The sequence below is a fragment of the Oryza glaberrima genome, chromosome 8 (assembly GCF_000147395.1).
Source record: "Oryza glaberrima chromosome 8, OglaRS2, whole genome shotgun sequence".
NCBI classification, from domain to species: Eukaryota; Viridiplantae; Streptophyta; class Magnoliopsida; order Poales; family Poaceae; genus Oryza; species Oryza glaberrima.
The window spans coordinates 21,457,956-21,475,835 of NC_068333.1; the positions used below are offsets into that span (position 1 = coordinate 21,457,956).

The window sequence follows — 17,880 nt, forward strand, 5'->3', positions numbered from 1 at the left end:
ACAACACATGGCCTAGGAGGTTGCGGTGAGGGAGGTGAGACACGACGATATCCGCGCGGCGGAAGGAGCGCTGACCTCGGCTGGCGACATTGCAGCAACGGTGGTGGTGAGCTTGCACTGCGGGAGAGGTAGAGGCACGATGGCCGGTGGTATAGAAGGAGTGCCGAACTCGGTTGGCAACGTTGTGGCGACCTCGGCCAACAGTGGAGGTGAGCTCGTGCAATGGGGAGGCATATAGGCACGGTGGCCATCGACGGTGCAGGCACGCCTTATTCCCGAGCATTCGGAGTAGTGAAGGAGGGCATCGATCGAGGCGGTAGGGGTGCAAGAGTGGTGGTGGGCTTGGGGACAACTCTTGATTAGGTGCTCCATGACTGGTGGTGGCGGCTGGCACGTACAGAGGTGATGATGTTTAGTGTGCGAGAGAGAGACTGCGGGTCCCATAGGTGGGCAGTGGTCGCAGCTGACCAAATTTGGCCAGCTTGAGCCCATGTTTGGTTAGTGTTATTTTTTGGCAAGTCAGATGACCAGATTGTTGGAGTGTATTTTTTTTTGCTTAGGATTGTAAAAATTTAGCTTAATGAGTGGGATAGAGAGGATGCTTGAGATGATCTGAGGAAGAATTAAGATAAGCCTCTTTCAAACTAATGGGCGATTTTTTTTTCAACTAACGTGCTACTCTATCCGTTATAAAATATAACAATTTTTAGCATTTAAAATTTATCTCGAAATATAACAACTTATCCCACCTACATTTTTTTTCTTAACTAATCACAACGTTACACCTTTTAATTTCTCTTCTCAACAAATCATAACTTATGTCGTGTAGGTTTATCTATTTTCTTAATGTCCATATCCAATTTTAAATTTTCTTATATTTTTAGGACGGAGATTTAGGCTGTGTTCGGCACAGCAAGTTCCTATCTCCTCTCCGTGTTCCACGCGCACGCTTTTCAAACCGCTAAATGGTCTGTTTTTTGCAAAAAGTTTCTATATGAAAGTTGCTTAAAAAAATCATATTGACCCTTTTTGAAAAAAAAAGCTAATCCTTAATTAAACACGTGCTAATATATCGTTCCGTTTTTCGAGCGAAGGGGATTGGTTCCCATCTAGCCCAAGCGAACGCAGCCAATCATTTGGCTACAACCCATCATATCCATGCCGTTTCACGGTTTCATTAGATCCTTTCATCCGTACGGGTGTGCATCTCATGTGCTTTTTGTGCCCGGGCAAGTAGCTTCTAGAATATTCTACAACGAATAGAAGGCGCCCGCCCAAGCAGGTAGTAGCTTGCTGAGCACGCCGCATTCCAGCCAGCTGTTCTTCGAGTCTCTCTATATAAACCCACACAGCACACAAGGCTCTGGTTCCGAGCAGAGACGTCACCTCCCCCATTTCGAACGCCAAACTTCTCTCCTCTCCCCTCCCCCTCTCCGCTTTCCCGTACCATGGTGAGCAGAGTTTTTGCTTGTTGATCATGAACTCGGATTCGATTTGTGGGTGTTGTGTTAGTGCTAGTCTTAGACACGTTGATTTGGATGTTTTTTTTCCCTCGATCTCGCTTGGATTTGGATTTTGGAGTAGTTCGTGGTTTTTTTTCTGGACGGATCAGTGCGATGTGCATGCGGACTGTTCGATCTTATGCGACACCTCACTCTCTCTAGATTCTGATCGAGTTTTTTCTCCTGAGAAATTGACGTGTTTGATGGTGTTTAATTCCTGCGCGTTTGGATCGGTCGGATGTGCATGCGAACTGTTCGATCTTATGCAGCAGCACCAGCACCTCGCTCTGTCCAGATTCTGATCGAGTTTTTTTTTTAATTTTCTCCGGAGAAATCGTTGTGTTTAATGTTGTTTCCTGCGCGTTTTGCTTGATGGATTTTTTCCCCTCTCTTGCAGGCAGACATGAAGCAAGAGGAGGATGAGCTAGCCGTGGATCCCGGTGTCGGTGCTGTGTGCGATCCTGTGACGAAGCTGCGGTTCGAAGCGATCGTCTGCCTCCTGGATAGGATTCCGATCACGCTGCAGCAGATCGACATGTTTGGCCAGGACGTGGCGTTCCGCACGAAGAGAATTGGCAACATAGAGGCGTTGCTCGACTTCCTCAAAGGAAGCGCGGCCGCGACATGGGGAGCGCGCGCCGGCGCCGGCGAGCCGATCGATGCGTCGTCGCCGGAGCTTCACCGTCTGGTGGAGGATGCAGAGACAGCTTACCGCGACGTCCGCGGCCTCCAACCCAGAATGGTCGTGCAAATGCCCCGCGTGTTCCACAAGGTGTGTCTCCCGAAGCTGCACCAGCTGCTGGTCATCGCGCGCCGCCTCCTCGCCCAGAACGTGGCGCTCCGCCGACTTCTCCTTCAGGTATTCTCGCAACTGCGACGCGCGAGGCTGAATCGATCCTGAGTTTGTGAATGGTTTTTTTGCAGGAGCCAGTGGGCTGTGACGTCTCTCCCATGGCGTTGGCCGAGGCCGCTGTAAGTTCGGACGACTTCGAGCGGCACGGCCGCAACAAGGTCGTCATAGACGAGTTCGGCTACGAGGACCTGCTGCGCCGCCGCCACACCGGCCACGAGTCGCAGAACGATGCGGACGACGCAGAGCAGCACGGCCGCGAGGTCAGAGAAGGCGAGTACGAGGGCCTGATCCTGATGCGCCACCGCGACACCAGCCACGAGTTGTTGCAGGATGATGCGCGCCGACGCCGCGCGGATGCAGAGGCAGAGCAGCAGGGCGGCGACGGCGAGGTCAGAGATGAGTACGAGGACTACCTGTGTCGCCAGCTCGGCGCCGTCTACAGCGGGCCCGATCAAATCTACGAGCACGACATGCGAGGTCCGGAACCAGCACACTCGCCAAACACGCCCGACCAGATCTACGTCCCCTGCGAAAGGATGCTTCCCTACCCAAGCAACTGCGACAACGCCGAGGACCGGATTCATATGGCATGTCTTGCTCTCAAGAACCTGGTAAAAGACATGGAAGGAATCTACTCTCCTCGAGGAACCTTGTGGCAGTATCTGGAGGACGTCATCTCTCTTGCGCATGCTCTGTTTCTGGAGAACACCAAGCTCCACCGGTTCACTGATCAGGCTTCGCACCAGGACTTGCCGTTGCAGCCGCCGCAGGGCTTCCCATTTCAACAGCAGCCGCAGCACGATGGCTACCAGCAGCCGGGCGTCCCGTTCCAGCAACCGCAGCAAGGTGGCTACTACGGCCACGGCCAGGGCATCATGTTTCAGCGAGGTGGCTACCTCCAGGATGTCCCGTTCCAGCACTGGCAGTGGCAGCAGGGTGGTTACGGACAAGGCTTCATGTTTCCGCAGGCTCAGCATCAAGGTGGCTACGGCCAAGGTTTCCTGTCCGAGCAGCCGCTGCCCGGTGACCCCAGCTTCATGAACATGCAGGTGAGCTATTCGATCAACTTGCTCACGGTGAATGGCATGGCAAGTCGATCGATCGGCAACCGGCCGGTAATGGATCAGTGACAGACACGTTCGTGCTTGTTGTGCATGTTCTTAGGCTCCTTACGACGGCGACGGGGGAGTCCTGTTCCAGAAGCCGCAGCACTATCACCATGGGCATGTTCCGAGCGAGAAGGGCGCTATTCAGGTGAGCCATATATATCCAGTGAACTTGCGTCACGGTACGTACACGCAAGTGCAACCAGCAACGGATTGAGAGTGAGTGCCACATTACATTGTGCATGTTAGCAGGCCAAGGGGAAGCAGAAGATGCGGGAACCAAAAACTGTCATGTGCCCGGACTGGTGCAGAACCGGACATTGCTCCTCTGGTGACGGGTGCGAATATGCTCACAGTCAAGACGAACTGCGGGTAATCGACGCCGGCCCCAAGTACAGAACAGAGCCGTGCCGTTACTGGCTAGCTGGGAAAGGGTGCTGGTATGGGGACAAATGCCGGTACAAGCATAGCACCGATTAGCTCGGGAGCCACTGTATGTCGATCCATTCTTGACAGGTACTACATATGATAGATTTGCTGATTAATTGTCATGTTCTGGTCTCACATTTTAGCAACGGGAAACACTTCTAATCACTTAGGTGAACATCCACCCTTTCTGCAACCTGTAGAAAATTTTGGCCGGTCAGGGTCATCTGTGTATTCAGAAGTACATGTTTGCAAGATTTTGTTTCTTATCTAGCTGAATATTGTCCACCTTACAGTACTAGTTGGGATCCATTTTTTTGCATTGCCTACTTTTATGGTAAATCCATAGCTCTATTGAAGTGTTGATCACGGATAATTTTTACACTGCATATATTTCCAGTCCACTACAGAGTTACAGTAGTTGTTCTGCATTGGAGTAGAGGCTGGATCGACATTACTATAGGGAATTGGCTAGATTAATAATGAGTGATGATGATCATTCCATGTGACATCAGGTCATGAATTGAGAAATAAGACATAGACACCTCTCATTATCTTTTGTGTGATTAAAAAAATCTTGAACCATGACGGCCTTCTATATATAGTACTATGTAGTAGTAGAAATGCGTTTGCACCCACTATAAATATTTGCAATTGTGTGAAGATGCAAATAGAACAAAATACTAATTCAGCTAATGGGAATGTCCAGAATGATTTGTAGGCACTAGAAAATAACCAAGAAATCTATAAATCATTTCTCGTTATCATTATATGACATTTTCTGCTGTGTAGAGATATGTCTTGTTTGTTTTGCTGTGAAACCGAATAAATTGGTCATGTTCTTTTATTGTGCCCATAATGCTCACAATATTTGGTGGGCTGACTGGTTTGGAAAGTTTTTTTAGACATAATCTGATCTGCACAAGTATATATGCAGGAGTTGTGGTCGATCTAGTCTGACATAGATGATACAGCATTGCACTCTGCAACAGATCCAGCCTTGTACAGCGTGAAGTTTTAACCTTCGAGACCTTCAGTCCAGTCGTTGCTGATTAGACCGGTAATGCTGCTTCTCTGCTTGCACCAAAAGCGAATGTTTGCCCTCAGTTTCTTTTTGATGACTGTATGGGCTGTCATGTTCCAACTTCGTTTTGTCCAACTCTCTGATACTATCAAGTTTTTGAAGTCTGGCATCGGTGATCTAGCCGAAAGTTTTCTAGTCTGAAGATTTTGCAATGCTGTGTGTCGGTTGAAATGTTTGCTTGGAGAGGAGTGTGGTAAGAAGGGATTGTCTTGGTAGCTTGGATTGAAGTATATATACTCTGCTTCCGCGGAGGGCATCGCTCGTGTTCATCTCCTATTGATCTCCCTCTCACACACGCCATTCCGGTGAAAAGAAAGCAAGAGTGTGAGTGTGTAGGTTTCTACCCTTCTGATTTCACACGCACACGCAAAAAGAGTTTCATACCCCTTAATCCATACATGTGCTTCAAATATGTGTTAATGTAAATAAATCTAGATAAAGGATAGAGAGACCAAAACGTAGAACGGAGGGAGTAGTAGGCAAGATTGATTATAGAATATACCAATAGTAGACAAGATGATTCATCTAATAAAATGCTCAGAACAAAATATTCATCCTAATAAAAAAAGATAACCAAAAGAAAAGTTTCTTCCAAAATAGTGGGCCATTGAAAATTCCTGCTGATCTCGGAGCTCCGAGATCCAACGCAAGCTGCAATTTATATTGTCAGCATTTTGAAAAAAAAAAACAATTCGTCATCAGGTCAACAAACAGCAGTCTTGCTTGTTTTGCAGTATGCAACGAACATTAAGGTGCTATTCTAATGTGTAACTTCCCAACTTCACTCCTTCATTTTTCAAGTGCATGTTTTCCGAACTGCTAAACGATGTGTTTTTGCAAAAAAATATCCACTGGAAAGTTGCTATGAAAATTATATTAATCTATTTTTTAAGTTTTACTTAATTAATTATATGCTGATAAGCAATTTCATTTTCCATGCACGGGGGAGAGGTTCACACCCTCTCCTCCTAGGCACAGCCTAAATGGATGACATCTTTGCAAATAAAAATTAAAACACCACACAAAAACAAAAAAAAAACTATCATTTATTTCTTAAAAAATCTGTAAAGGAAGCCTTACATGTCCACTATCAAAAACCTCAAATCAAAGTATTAATTAAAAATAAAAGCGTATACGTTGTTGTTTTTTAGGTCGTTTAGATTGTAATGGAACAGATTGATTAGATCCATATTAGAGAGATGAACGGTATGAGAAACGCATTGTATTTTTAGGGAAAAAACACATGACAAATATAGTAAACACAATTATACTTAAAAAAATATTTAGTGTTGGCGTGCCGCGTGCCACACAATCGTACAGAAAATTCGGCTAATTTCTGAATAATAATGAACACTCCTACTCAGGCCTGACTGTTCCATGACATTTTTTTGTGATTTATATCTATACTAGGTTATGTAGTCACAGTGCAACTCTAACCATCCTATTATATGTTATGTATATGAAAATATAATTTATTGTAAAAATGAAAATATAACTTATTACAAAAATTGTAAAGCATTAAGAGGTTTTGAAAAAAAAAATTTACTATATGAAGCATAGTGTGTGTGTATAATGCTATAAGTTCAGCTAATAGTGTAAAGTAATTAAAAATTGTAAGATCTGAATATAAACAGAATGATAGTTTTATAAATATTTTAATAAAAGGTGGAGCATATGATAAAAAATAATAATAGGAGTTGCAATGAAAATACGTTAAGAACATCATAGGTGGAATTTTGGCCACCACCTACCTCTTTGTTCTCCTCTCATATATATATATTCTATTTATCCAACGTGTGTGATATTAGCCAATTTGATTTTGTTTTATATGAATAGGTATTCAGATTTAGTATGACTATACTAAACTTGTACTCCCTCTGTCCCAGAAAGGAGGACGTTCTGCTCCCAAGCAAAAGTCCCATAATTCTTGACGCTGGCACGCACTAGGAGTATAATTTATTATGAAACACCAATTTATATATTTTTACTATATGCATGTTATGTTGTCGGATTTTTCTTATAGCACTTTTTAAATTCTAACTGTAAGACTTTGTTTATAATAATTTTATAACCTATTTATATATAAAATGATAATTTATAACAGTTACTTAATTAATTCTTAAAATTTTGATGTCATGCATTGTATTATATTTTATAATAGTTTTTAGTATATATATTTTTGTAAGTCTATATAATTTAAACTATATAAGTTTTAAAACACTGCTAACTATCAAGTCTTAGCCAAAGTATATCATAGATATGTAAGTTTTACAATGCCTGCCTATTAAATGGACTTCTTTGTAACATAAATTGTATAGAGGATCAAAACATAAAATTGTATTGATATCTGGTCCCTAGGCCAGTTCGATCGTGGTCATCTCTCTCCGTCACTCATTCATCTCGTCCGGGAGACGGCCCACGCGCTAGAATTCTCTGGAATATTTTTTTACCGATCAGATTGTACGGCTCTCTTTCTTTTTCATCTCCATCGGATGGCCCAGGTTTTCTTTCCTACGTGGACTAATGAGGTGGCTTTTCAAGATTAACCTTTCACTTATAGGGATTTGATGAAGGTAGGTTATTCGCCTGTAGTTTTTTTTTTTTCCAGAAAACAAGAGTGTTGAACAACAATGGCAAATGTACAAATAAAGTAGTAGAGTAGTCTATCGACCATATATACCAGTTAATACACAAAATCATTTTAGTGAAGAGTGATTTGGTCTAAGAAACGATAAAAAATAAAGGTGCTGCACATTTTCAAGATATAGTTAAAACAAGGAAACAAATTAGCTCGACATAACTGCATGGTTCAACTGCTTGCAATGGAAACCAGCTTGGATTTTAATTCTTTGAGCTTACAGAAAAATCTTACATGCGAGTAGATATAATACTTTAAAGCTTAAGGCAAAATCTTAAGTGGGAGTAGTAGTGATGTACAGCCACGGTAAAATTGGCAAACGAAATCTAAATAGCTAATACAAAAAGGATAAAAAAAAATTTACAATAAAACACATACCATGAAACTCGTTGGGAGTTTAATTTAGCATAGTGGCGTTCCAATTCATTCCGCCACACTGATAAGCAAAATCATCATCAAATATTTGTCCAGCAAAGCTTCCAGTTGGGTTGCAGAAATAACTATAGGCAGCAGGATAAGGAAATGGAATTTGATTCACAATTGATGATCCACGATAGAAATTGGGATTCAACTTGTATGTAGGATAGTTGCAAAAACCATTGGGAATGTTGCACATTTGTTCCGCAATGCCTCCAGTTCGGTTGCAGGAGTAAGCATATGCAGCCGGATGAGGAAAATGTGTTTGATTCACAATTGATCCATGATAGGACTTGGGGCATGTAGGATAGTTGCAAGAACCATTGGGGATGTTGCATTTTTTTCCGGCAATGCCTCCAGTTCGGTTGTAGGAGTAAGCACATGCAGCAGCAGGAGGAGGAGTTTTATTTATTAATCCACGGTAGATATTGGGGTTGATTCTGCCATCACTGTTCTTGCGTCTATCAGAAAAGTGGAAAGTGTCTTCACAGGTTGACCAAGCTGCATTTTTGGACTTGTCAATCTTCACAGTTAACTCTTGCCCATCTCTGGAGATATATTTGATGATACAATCAATGATCAGCATTCCAGCATCCACGGATCCAAATTGTTTTAGGTACTTCAAAAGCCCTCTTTCTAAAGAATCCTCTGGCAATGGGCCAATTACTACCTTAATCATATCCCCAACACGGCGTTTTCTTTCACCAATCTGACGAGTGCTCTGCTTGAGAGGCTTGTATCCTGAACTATGGCATCCCGATTGTCTTGGGTCTTCTCTTCCAACATGAACCTATGCATATACATATATGAGACACAAATTTGTTAGCCATAGAATGGTTCATCACACTGATTATATTGTTAGCCTCTCTCTAAAGAATTTTACTATTTTTAAAAAGGTATTGCCGCTCAGTTGGAAGCTATGAAATAAATCTGCGATAGTACAAAACTAGAACTGGCACAATATCGTGAAGTGGCAGCCTTCGCTCAATTTGGGTCAGACCTTGATGCTACGACTTAGGCATTACTCAATAGAGGTGGAAGCCAAGAAGGTACCATTTTTTCTAATAAATTTTACTATTTTTAAAAGGTATCAGAATGTATTATTTTTTCTCACGTAAAATTTGGTACTTCTAGTTATTATGTATCTTAAGGTACCAAAATTTTTCTAGTATAAAATTTGGTACCTAGATTTTTCTCAGGAACAAAAAAATTTCTCTTAAAGAAAAGCTATTCCTGTAGTCAAGTAATCTCCAGCAGAAGATACCAAATCATTGGCTAACACACACATATTATATATGATCATTAGGAAGTAGTGTAATAAATCAATTAGTGATATGGTTCTAAATCTATTCGTTTGTGCTGCAACTGGCATCTGTGCAAAAACACTCCGAAAATTCAAATCCAGCAATGTAAAACATGATTTGTGAGCACAACTACATATGGCGCAATAATATAAAGCAAGAAAATTAATTTGACACGCATTATTCTGCTTATATTCAGAAAGAGAGATTAATTGCGTCAAGTCGATCGGAGACGCCGACCATACCGTCTGGCCGTCGATGACCTGCTCTCGATCGGCGAGGGCGAGGCCGGCGAACTCCGGGTGGCCGAACTTGACGATGGCGAAGCGGAGGGCCGGGAGGCCGGTGAGGGTGTCGGCCTCGACCCCCGGGATGGAGACTTCGTCCACCACCCCGTAACGATCGAAGTGGCGGAGGAGGTCCGCCTCGCCGGTGCCCGCGGCGAGACCGCGGACGAACACCCTGCCGTCTTTCGGCGGCTTCCGTGGTCGAAAGTTCATGGCGAACTAGGGGGCTATAGGGTTCTCGATCTACTTTTTTTTTTTTTGGAGCTTTTGTATCCGTGTTTTCGCAGGAGTAAAAACCTGGTAGGGTGAGTAGGGTCGTGCGATGCCGTATTATACCACCTATTCTGATCTACTCCCTCCATCCCAAAATAAATTCAGTTTTACATTATTTATGTCTAACATTTGATCGTTTATCTTATTTTAAAAAATTATGGTTAGTAAATTTATGGTTAGTATTTTTATTGTTATTACGGCCTGTTTGGTTGGAGGGAGTTGGTGATGGGGAATGGGAGTTTATGATATATGGGAGTTTAAGTCTGTAGTTTGGTTGGAAGACTTGGAAATTCGAGAGGGCTTGAGATGGGGAATTAAAAGGTTGAATTCCCACCAATCTCTTACCTGGGGGAGGCCTGTTAATTCGTGAGACTTAGAGGGAATTCGATGTGAAACCAAACAAGGGATGGAGACTACAAATATAACTCCCATGACCAATCCCACCATCAACTCCCTCCTTAAAACTCTCATTCCTCTTTCCTTCTCTTGCCAAACAGACCATTAGATGATAAAACATAAATAGTACTTTATGTGTGACTATTTTTTAAAAAAAAATTCATAAATTTTTCAAACTAGAAAAAGACCCGTGCGTTACAACAGGGAAGAAAAAAGTTAAATTATGTTGTGCGTACTACGAGTACTAAATTTGTAATCAAAATTATGTCTTTGCTAGGTTGCATAATATTTTTTTCATATAATTATTTTATTACAGTTTTATAGTGATTTAGTTATTTTTTTATTTTAGATCCATCATGAATATCCATATATTTTTAGCTTTGGCCTATTTCAATTTTGAACTTTTTTTTTTGAACCTTTGGGTAGGTGTAAAGTCGTACGCATGCAAAGTCAGTAGAAGGTGAGTGGCTTGATCTCTGGATGGCATATGCAGTCAAGGCTTGCATGTCATGTGCCTGCATGCCGCGTCCCTACAGGACTCCATCACACACGAACAACGCCGAAAATACAAACGGGGCTCCCAGTCTCCCACACGGGCGACGATGAACACGCACATGAAATTGAAACGAACGACGAGGCGAGTAGTAAATCTTTAATTTTTATAATAGTAGAGATAAGACAAACGGTTAAACGTAGAATGAAATGAGAGAAAGGAAAGATGTTGTATTAGACACGGATACCCACGGCTGCACTTATTTTGGTTTAGGTAGTATTTATGAAGTTTATTTTTGGAAAATCAGATTGACGCGCATGGGAATCGGTCACGTTCATTGGGTGGCTGCTTCGTGTGCCTTCAAATCGGCCACATGTGAATTTTTTTTTATTTCCTATTCTTTTTTCAGGTCGGTATGTTAGCTGTAACGACAAAAACAGTTGTATAAAAATTTAAAAATGATTCAAACACGGGTGACGTACTAAAATTTTGATAAAAAATCTTCAATTTTATAATAGTAGAGAAGAGATAGAGAATAGTCTTAATCGAATAAACAATTCGTGAATCACATGTTTCTCCATGTGTTCCTCTCTCCGGTTTCTAGTTTGTCCTTGTAATTTGTGTAACTTAGGCAACATGATGTAAGAAAGTTTATCGGTTGTTTTTTATAAGGGCTGGTTTGGTTTGTGGTCTAAATTGGCATCGCCAATATTTGACAATTTCAACAGTGTTTGGTGTATTTTTGGTTTGAAGCTAAATTTGGCATACCTAAAGAAATAGACCATTTCAATAGTGAAATTAGGTTGCTTTGGCTTCAATCCGAACACAACTTTACCTTGCCAAGATTAACCATGCCAAAAATTACTAAAATTTGACATTGATAAAATTTGTAAGGTCAATTTTCAATCTAAACATAACTTTACCTTTCCAAAATTAGGCAAGACAAAATTTACCAAAATTTGACATTGACAAAAAATTGTAAGGTCAATTTAGATTGTAAAGCAAATCAGCCCTAAGGTACAGGCCGTAATGTGTTAGCCCAAGACGGGAGCATCTCCAACGTGGGCCGTGATGCATTTAGCAGGAAAGGGCTTCCCACCATTTCTTGGGACGGAATGGCAATTCGGGCGAACGTATTGGACCCTGAGCCCAGGAAGATTTATGATCTCCTTCTCCGAATAACGCAAGGCTGTTGCCTGTTTTTTTTTTTTTTCTAGAGAAGGGTTTTTTTTTTTTACCCGGTCTCTACATCCAACCGGATATATACGGCCATTGAAATAGAGAACTTAACCCCACAAACAACCCAATCTGAAATTCGCTCCATAAAATATTTGAACTAAGGACCTTGGGGTACTACTTAGGTCACTATAACCACTAGGCTACATGCCCTTTCGTGGTTGGTGTCTGCCTTGGTGGTTGACAGTGACAACATCATCTTCAGTAAATGGCGATCAAATCCACAACTCCACTGATGTCTGATGGTGATGCATCGATGCATGCAGATCTAATCTCTTTCCGTTCTATATTTAGATTCGTAGCTAGAAGTTGGTGTTTGCACTGGGTGTACGCTGGTTGGCGCCGCCAGTAAACATTCACGTTGCTCTGTATTTTGAAATTACACGCATTATGAAGCCTTTCTTCTTTAGAAACTGATAGTCTGAACATTTCGATGCCGTGAGCACTGTGGTTGCGCCGAATCTGCAGTGAAGCACGGGCACTTCAGAGACAGGAGCGCATGTGCTTGGCTAGAGATTCTGGTTTTCTTTAAGACCAGTTGCCTGTTGAAATCTTTGTTCGGTTCCTGATGGATAGTACTTGCCTCGTCAGAGATCTGCATTTGGTTAATGGTTACACGCCCAGTACAATGTAAGCATGCGAGTTGCAGTGATTTTTTTTTGTGTCATTTGGTTATATACTATTATGCTCAGTCCTGCAGGTTCTCTGGTCTGAAATGGCACTAAACATTTCATCATCCAATGCCATCAACTTCAAAAACACAGGGTTATCTAGCTGTCTACTGCTGCACTTGCATAATTGCCAAGCATGCTTTTTCTGTGACAAAGTGGGCTGAACTGAATCGGTGCATTTGATATACACACAGGTGGTGCACATTGATGTATGCCTGCAACTGCAAGGGCCTTCTGGTTTCAGAAAAATTTAGTACGTACTACTACTCCCGTAAATAAAGTTGATCAAGTTCGTAGCTAGAAATTGATTCTTTTGGGACATAGTAATATGTCACATGTTGAACAATATGGGACAGTTCGTCTTTAATTCTGAAAATGATCTGTTCAAGCTCGTCACATGCTACTACACGGGTAGGACATAGCAGCATGCATCATGCACCTTGCTGCTGGAAGGATATCAAATGCTGCTGTCCCTAGCTCTTGTCCTTGGAAGTTATGTGCTGCCGTGATAACAGTACACTGCTCTTTTTGCAATGCTTGCACACATTGCTCTATAGCAATTATTGTTGTTTCTTCAGAAGTGTTATACAGTTCATGTGACCTCTCTCAACTTGCCAACCCAAAACTATCTTTTCCGTTACTTCGGATCCGGTGCATAGTGCCGTGGTGTCGCTAAGAAAAAAGATGCACTTGCAGCTGACATTGCTGTAGCTGACAGCGAGCTAAGAGGGGCCAATCCAATAGAGAAAAACCCATCCGATTCAGTATGTATTCAGTGGCAGTGTCCATCTTGAGGCTGACTTGACCATGGACTTGGCGTGTCATTTGGACTGGTAGCTGTCGTAGCGACATAGCGTTATGGCATCACGCAGATTATTCGACCACAAAATGGCATGCAAATTGGGAGAAAAATTTGGTAATCTGTTCATAAAATGGTGCTAGCTGTCATATGATAGTCCCATGGCATCTTGCAAATTATATCTAGCTTGTTAGTGTCCTTCAATAAGGGCCCATTTAGTTCCCAGAAAGTTTTTCCCAAAAACATCACATCGAATCTTTAGACACATGCATGGAGTATTAAATATAGATAAAAAGAAAAACTAATTGCATAGTTATGGGGGAAATAGCGAGACGAATCTTTTGAGCCTAATTAGTCCGTGATTAGCCATAAGTGCTACAGTAATCCACGTGTGCTAATGACGGCTTAATTAGGCTCAAAAGATTCGTCTCGCGGTTTCCCGGCGAGTTCTGAAATTAGTTTTTTCATTTATATCCGAAAACTCCTTCCGACATCTGGTCAAACGTCCTATGTGACACCCAAAAATTTTCTTTTCCCCAACTAAACACGCCCTAAATTCAGGAATCTGTTCATAGTTGCATCAAGCAACCAATTACAATATCTAGTACAATGCAGATGCATCATGCTAGTATGCTAGTACTCCTACTAGCTAAGCTTGAGTTCAGAGTAGAAAGCATCCCTACTTAGTGTAATTGTATATCCATTCCACATAGCATGTGATCCTGAAGTGTTGAGTACTACGTTACAGTGACCATTGGACCACACACTAGATACCCAGAATTTAATGGCTCGGTGCCAAGTAGAGTATGCTTGGCTTGGCTAGTTGACCTGTATTTTTTTTTGTATATTCTCTATCCATCACGCACATATATGCAGTGATGTTGCGAATCAGGCACGCCCGGTAGGTGTACTGATACTGTCAAGCGCTATATATGCATTTCATACTACTATATTACTACAATATGTGCTATTTTCTTATCCAAGATTCTGAATTTGTCCAGAAATCTGTACTTCAAGACCAGCTCGATCACTATTGAGAAGATTCGAATTGGGTTTGATTCTATAGGTTGTCACTTTTTTTTTATTAAACTAACAACTGCCAATTATATTTCAATAAGCAGGAGTAAAAACCTAGACGGATCATATGAAAAAAAAAAAAACAACCCCACAATGAGAAAAGCCTCGCCGGACACTTCAAAAGCGGCCGGCCGGAACAACACCAGCTCGCTAAAAAACTGCACAAAGACGGAAACCAACACAGGGTATCGTTACCAAGCTCGCTACACAACATAGTAACTCCGACTTCCCAAACACGTGTCATCGTTGCTAAGTTTGCCACATGCCCTCGCAAGACAGCAGCTCTGACTTCACCACGGATGTGACATCGTTGCCAAGCTCGTTATCAAGATGATCAAGCAGCTTCGACCTCCCATGGTGGATTCACCACACATCCACGATAGCCAGCAATTCACCAAAAAAAAAGGCCACTAAAACACCGCTTCCTCCACACAGCCAGCGCTAGCACACCTAGAAGATTGCAAATTGTCTCGTTGCCGTCCTTACCCCCACAGGTTTTCGTGTGCAAATGACAAATCTAGTAATCTACTGCAAATCCTTTCCTACCTGACGTTGACCACCACATCAAAGAACAGTCACATCGACAGTCTCCAAGAGAAGAAACGACGCTGAAATCCAAAATCTTGGTCAGAGAATGACGCTAGTCTGTCTTCTCCCGGCCATCTGATGCCTGCTAAATCCCCATCAAAATAAAGAGAGAAAAAACATGCAAGAAATCCAAGATTCCACTTGGAAGAGTGGTCGTGGAAAATTCAGGCAGCCGTCGATGATGGATTCATGGATCAGACGACGACGAACCAGCCGTTACCACGCAATGAAGTACTACCTCCGTCCTAAAATATAGTTATTTTTAGTATAGTACATTGTTTTAAAATGAAGCTATTTTTATACCTTCACAACCATTATTTTTCGCCTACCTTCTCTTTTCAATCAATCACACACTTTTTCTAATTATTCTCACATAATTTCTTAATACCCATGCCAACCTTAAAAATACCTATATTTTGGAACGGAGGAAGTATGCAACAATGTCGCTGTATTGGGGACGGCACGAGCAAAAAGCAAAAGCTCATGATGAGGTGATCTGTAGTGCCAATCGTTCTCGTGAAATTACGAGGAATGTTGATAAGATGATAACCTTGAAGTACTCCCTCCATATACTTTTAATAGTTCTATTTCATCTTGCCACACAGATTAAAGATAAGTAATTCTACTTATTATCTATTTAAACATGCTACTAGTCATTTCTCGTAGATAAGCGATTCATTAATATTTACGTTTCTCAATACCCATGTAGCTAATCATGTGTAGAAGAATGGAGAGTCACGTATTAAATCCGATAAAGTTATTAAGATGATAAGTTGTTGGATTGAAATATGACTATCAAAAATTTATTTTTCAGAGTATAACTGTATAAGCGAGAAGACGGGCAATTGACCACAAACAGGGCGGAGCCAGAAAGAGACCATGTATATGCTCCAGGTCAAATTAAGGTACGATTTTTACTGTAGTTTCTAATGGTAGTAGAAATGATCTAGAACGTGAACTCGAGCTCAGACTCCATTTACTACTAATTTTGTCCTAAAATATAATACTTTTTTAGTGAATGAAACATATCCTAATAGTACTGAACAGTACTACTAATCTGGACAGATATATATCATAGTAGTACGATAGGATGTATCCCATCCATTCAAAGATTACTATATTTTAAGATGAAGAGAGTAACAGATCATGTTACAGATCTTTGGCACAAGAAATAAGGAGAGATTCTACTCAATCCTGGAATTGTAGTTCTTTTTGGTTCGACGGACGACAAATACAGTAGTGCATAAGTTAGCATAAATTAGCAGTTGTGACTTCTCTTCCAGTACGTGGTTCACTGAGGAGAGTCTGATGCTAGACCGTGATTCTAGCTAATGAAGTTTGCAACTGCTTAAGAAAAAAAAAACTCCAATCACTACACTGGATCAGGTCAACACTGACGGGCTCAAACCCTCAACTTTGACGGGTTCAGCTCCCGGTCAGAGATTAGTGGTCACTGATGACTTGAGTCACCTGTGACGGGTGAAGACCCGTCAGAAGTAAGAGCCACCTCAAACGGCCCCCAACTAAAACCCGTCACAGGTGAGAGTTACCTCTAACTGGTCCCAACCAAAACCCGTCACAGGTGAGAGTCACCTCAAACGGCCCAACTAATTGGGGCCGTCACTGGTGTGAAAAAAAGGGGGAAAAAAAGAGAAACACCATCCTCCTAGGTTACCATCACATTCATTTCGACCGATTGCATTTGGCATTCACAAATCAAAAAAATCGTCACAATTCTTCTTTGTTCCATCGCAGTTGTCCCAATCACAAAACAAAATCACAAGAATCTCAATCACCATAGGACTCAGAATCATCAATCACAGTAGCAACAATTGGAACAATATGAACAACACAAGACAAAATACATGGGTGAAAGAGGACTTGCTGGCAGAGGGCGGAGGCGGAGGCGCGGCTGGAGGCGTCGCCGGCAGAGGCGGCGGAGGTGGAGACCGCTGCCGCCGTCGGGCCTCGGCCGCCTCCCCTCCCGCCGTCGGCCGCCACCGCGCCACGGCTCTAGATCCATCATCCACCACCGCGCCTCCCCTCGCCCCTGCCGGATCTGGCTGCCGGGCCGCCGCTGCCGCCCCCGCCGGCTTGGCGCCGCCGCACCTCCCCTCCCGCCCCTGCCGGATCTGGCGGCTGGGCCGCCGCCGCCCTAGCCGGCCCGGCGCCGCCGCGCCTCCCCTCGCCACGGCACAGAGAAAGAGAGGAGAGATAGAGAGAAGAAGTGGAAGAGATAGAGGAGAAGTGGAGAAGAGGGAGCCGGCCAGCCTTATCTCCTCATGTGGGCCCCGCTGGGAGAGGAGACATATATATACAGTGGCAGAAGTCATCTCAAACGGGCTGGGACTTAAAAGCCGTTTGAGGTGAGTAAACCTCACCTCTGACGGGCTGTCCGGCTGCGACCCGTCACAGGTAACTAGTCACCTGTGACGTGTTAGGACTTAAACCCGTTTGAGGTGAGGTAACCTCACCTGTGACGGGTTCTATTTTTAACCCGTCACAGGTGACTAGTTACCTGTGACGGGTCGCAGCCGGATGCCTCACCGATGACGGCATCCTGTATGACCCGTTAGAGGTGACGGTCATCAGTGACCATTTCGATTGCCCGTCACAGGTATCCCGTCAGAGATATGAGGATCTGGTGTAGTGAATTCTCTGCCAAGACTGCTCTACTTCACTTACTAGTAGGGACCACCATAGTATAAGAGAAATTTTATGGTACATTGTACT

At 42.8% G+C, this 17,880-nt stretch overlaps 2 protein-coding genes across 2 annotated transcripts; one reads left to right on the forward strand and one right to left on the reverse strand.

The window, feature by feature from the left end:
- The first annotated feature begins 2,441 nt into the window (after nt 1–2,441).
- Nucleotides 2,442–4,052, forward strand: LOC127783118 (putative zinc finger CCCH domain-containing protein 57). The gene is given in 5 exon segments (XM_052310374.1): nt 2,442–3,404; nt 3,520–3,609; nt 3,711–3,929; nt 3,932–3,954; nt 4,034–4,052. Coding segments are annotated over 5 exon segments (1,302 nt in total). The 5' UTR covers nt 2,442–2,453.
- A 3,717-nt stretch (nt 4,053–7,769) lies between these two features.
- On the reverse strand, nt 7,770–9,862 carry LOC127782991 (uncharacterized). The gene is made up of 2 exons (XM_052310287.1): nt 9,573–9,862; nt 7,770–8,816 (listed from the first exon to the last, which is right to left on the reverse strand). The coding sequence occupies exons 1-2, from the start codon at nt 9,825–9,827 to the stop codon at nt 8,007–8,009; spliced, it is 1,065 nt and encodes a 354-aa protein (XP_052166247.1). The 5' UTR covers nt 9,828–9,862; the 3' UTR covers nt 7,770–8,006.
- Nucleotides 9,863–17,880: the final 8,018 nt, after the last annotated feature.

Bases quoted from the DNA above. Each gene is read 5' to 3' on its own strand.
- LOC127782991 (XM_052310287.1), bottom strand. From the start codon at position 9,827: ATGAACTTTCGACCACGGAAGCCGCCGAAAGACGGCAGGGTGTTCGTC. The intron at 8,817-9,572 runs GTATGGTCGGCG...GTATATGCATAG, and splicing joins AGGTCATCGACGGCCAGACG to GTTCATGTTGGAAGAGAAGA.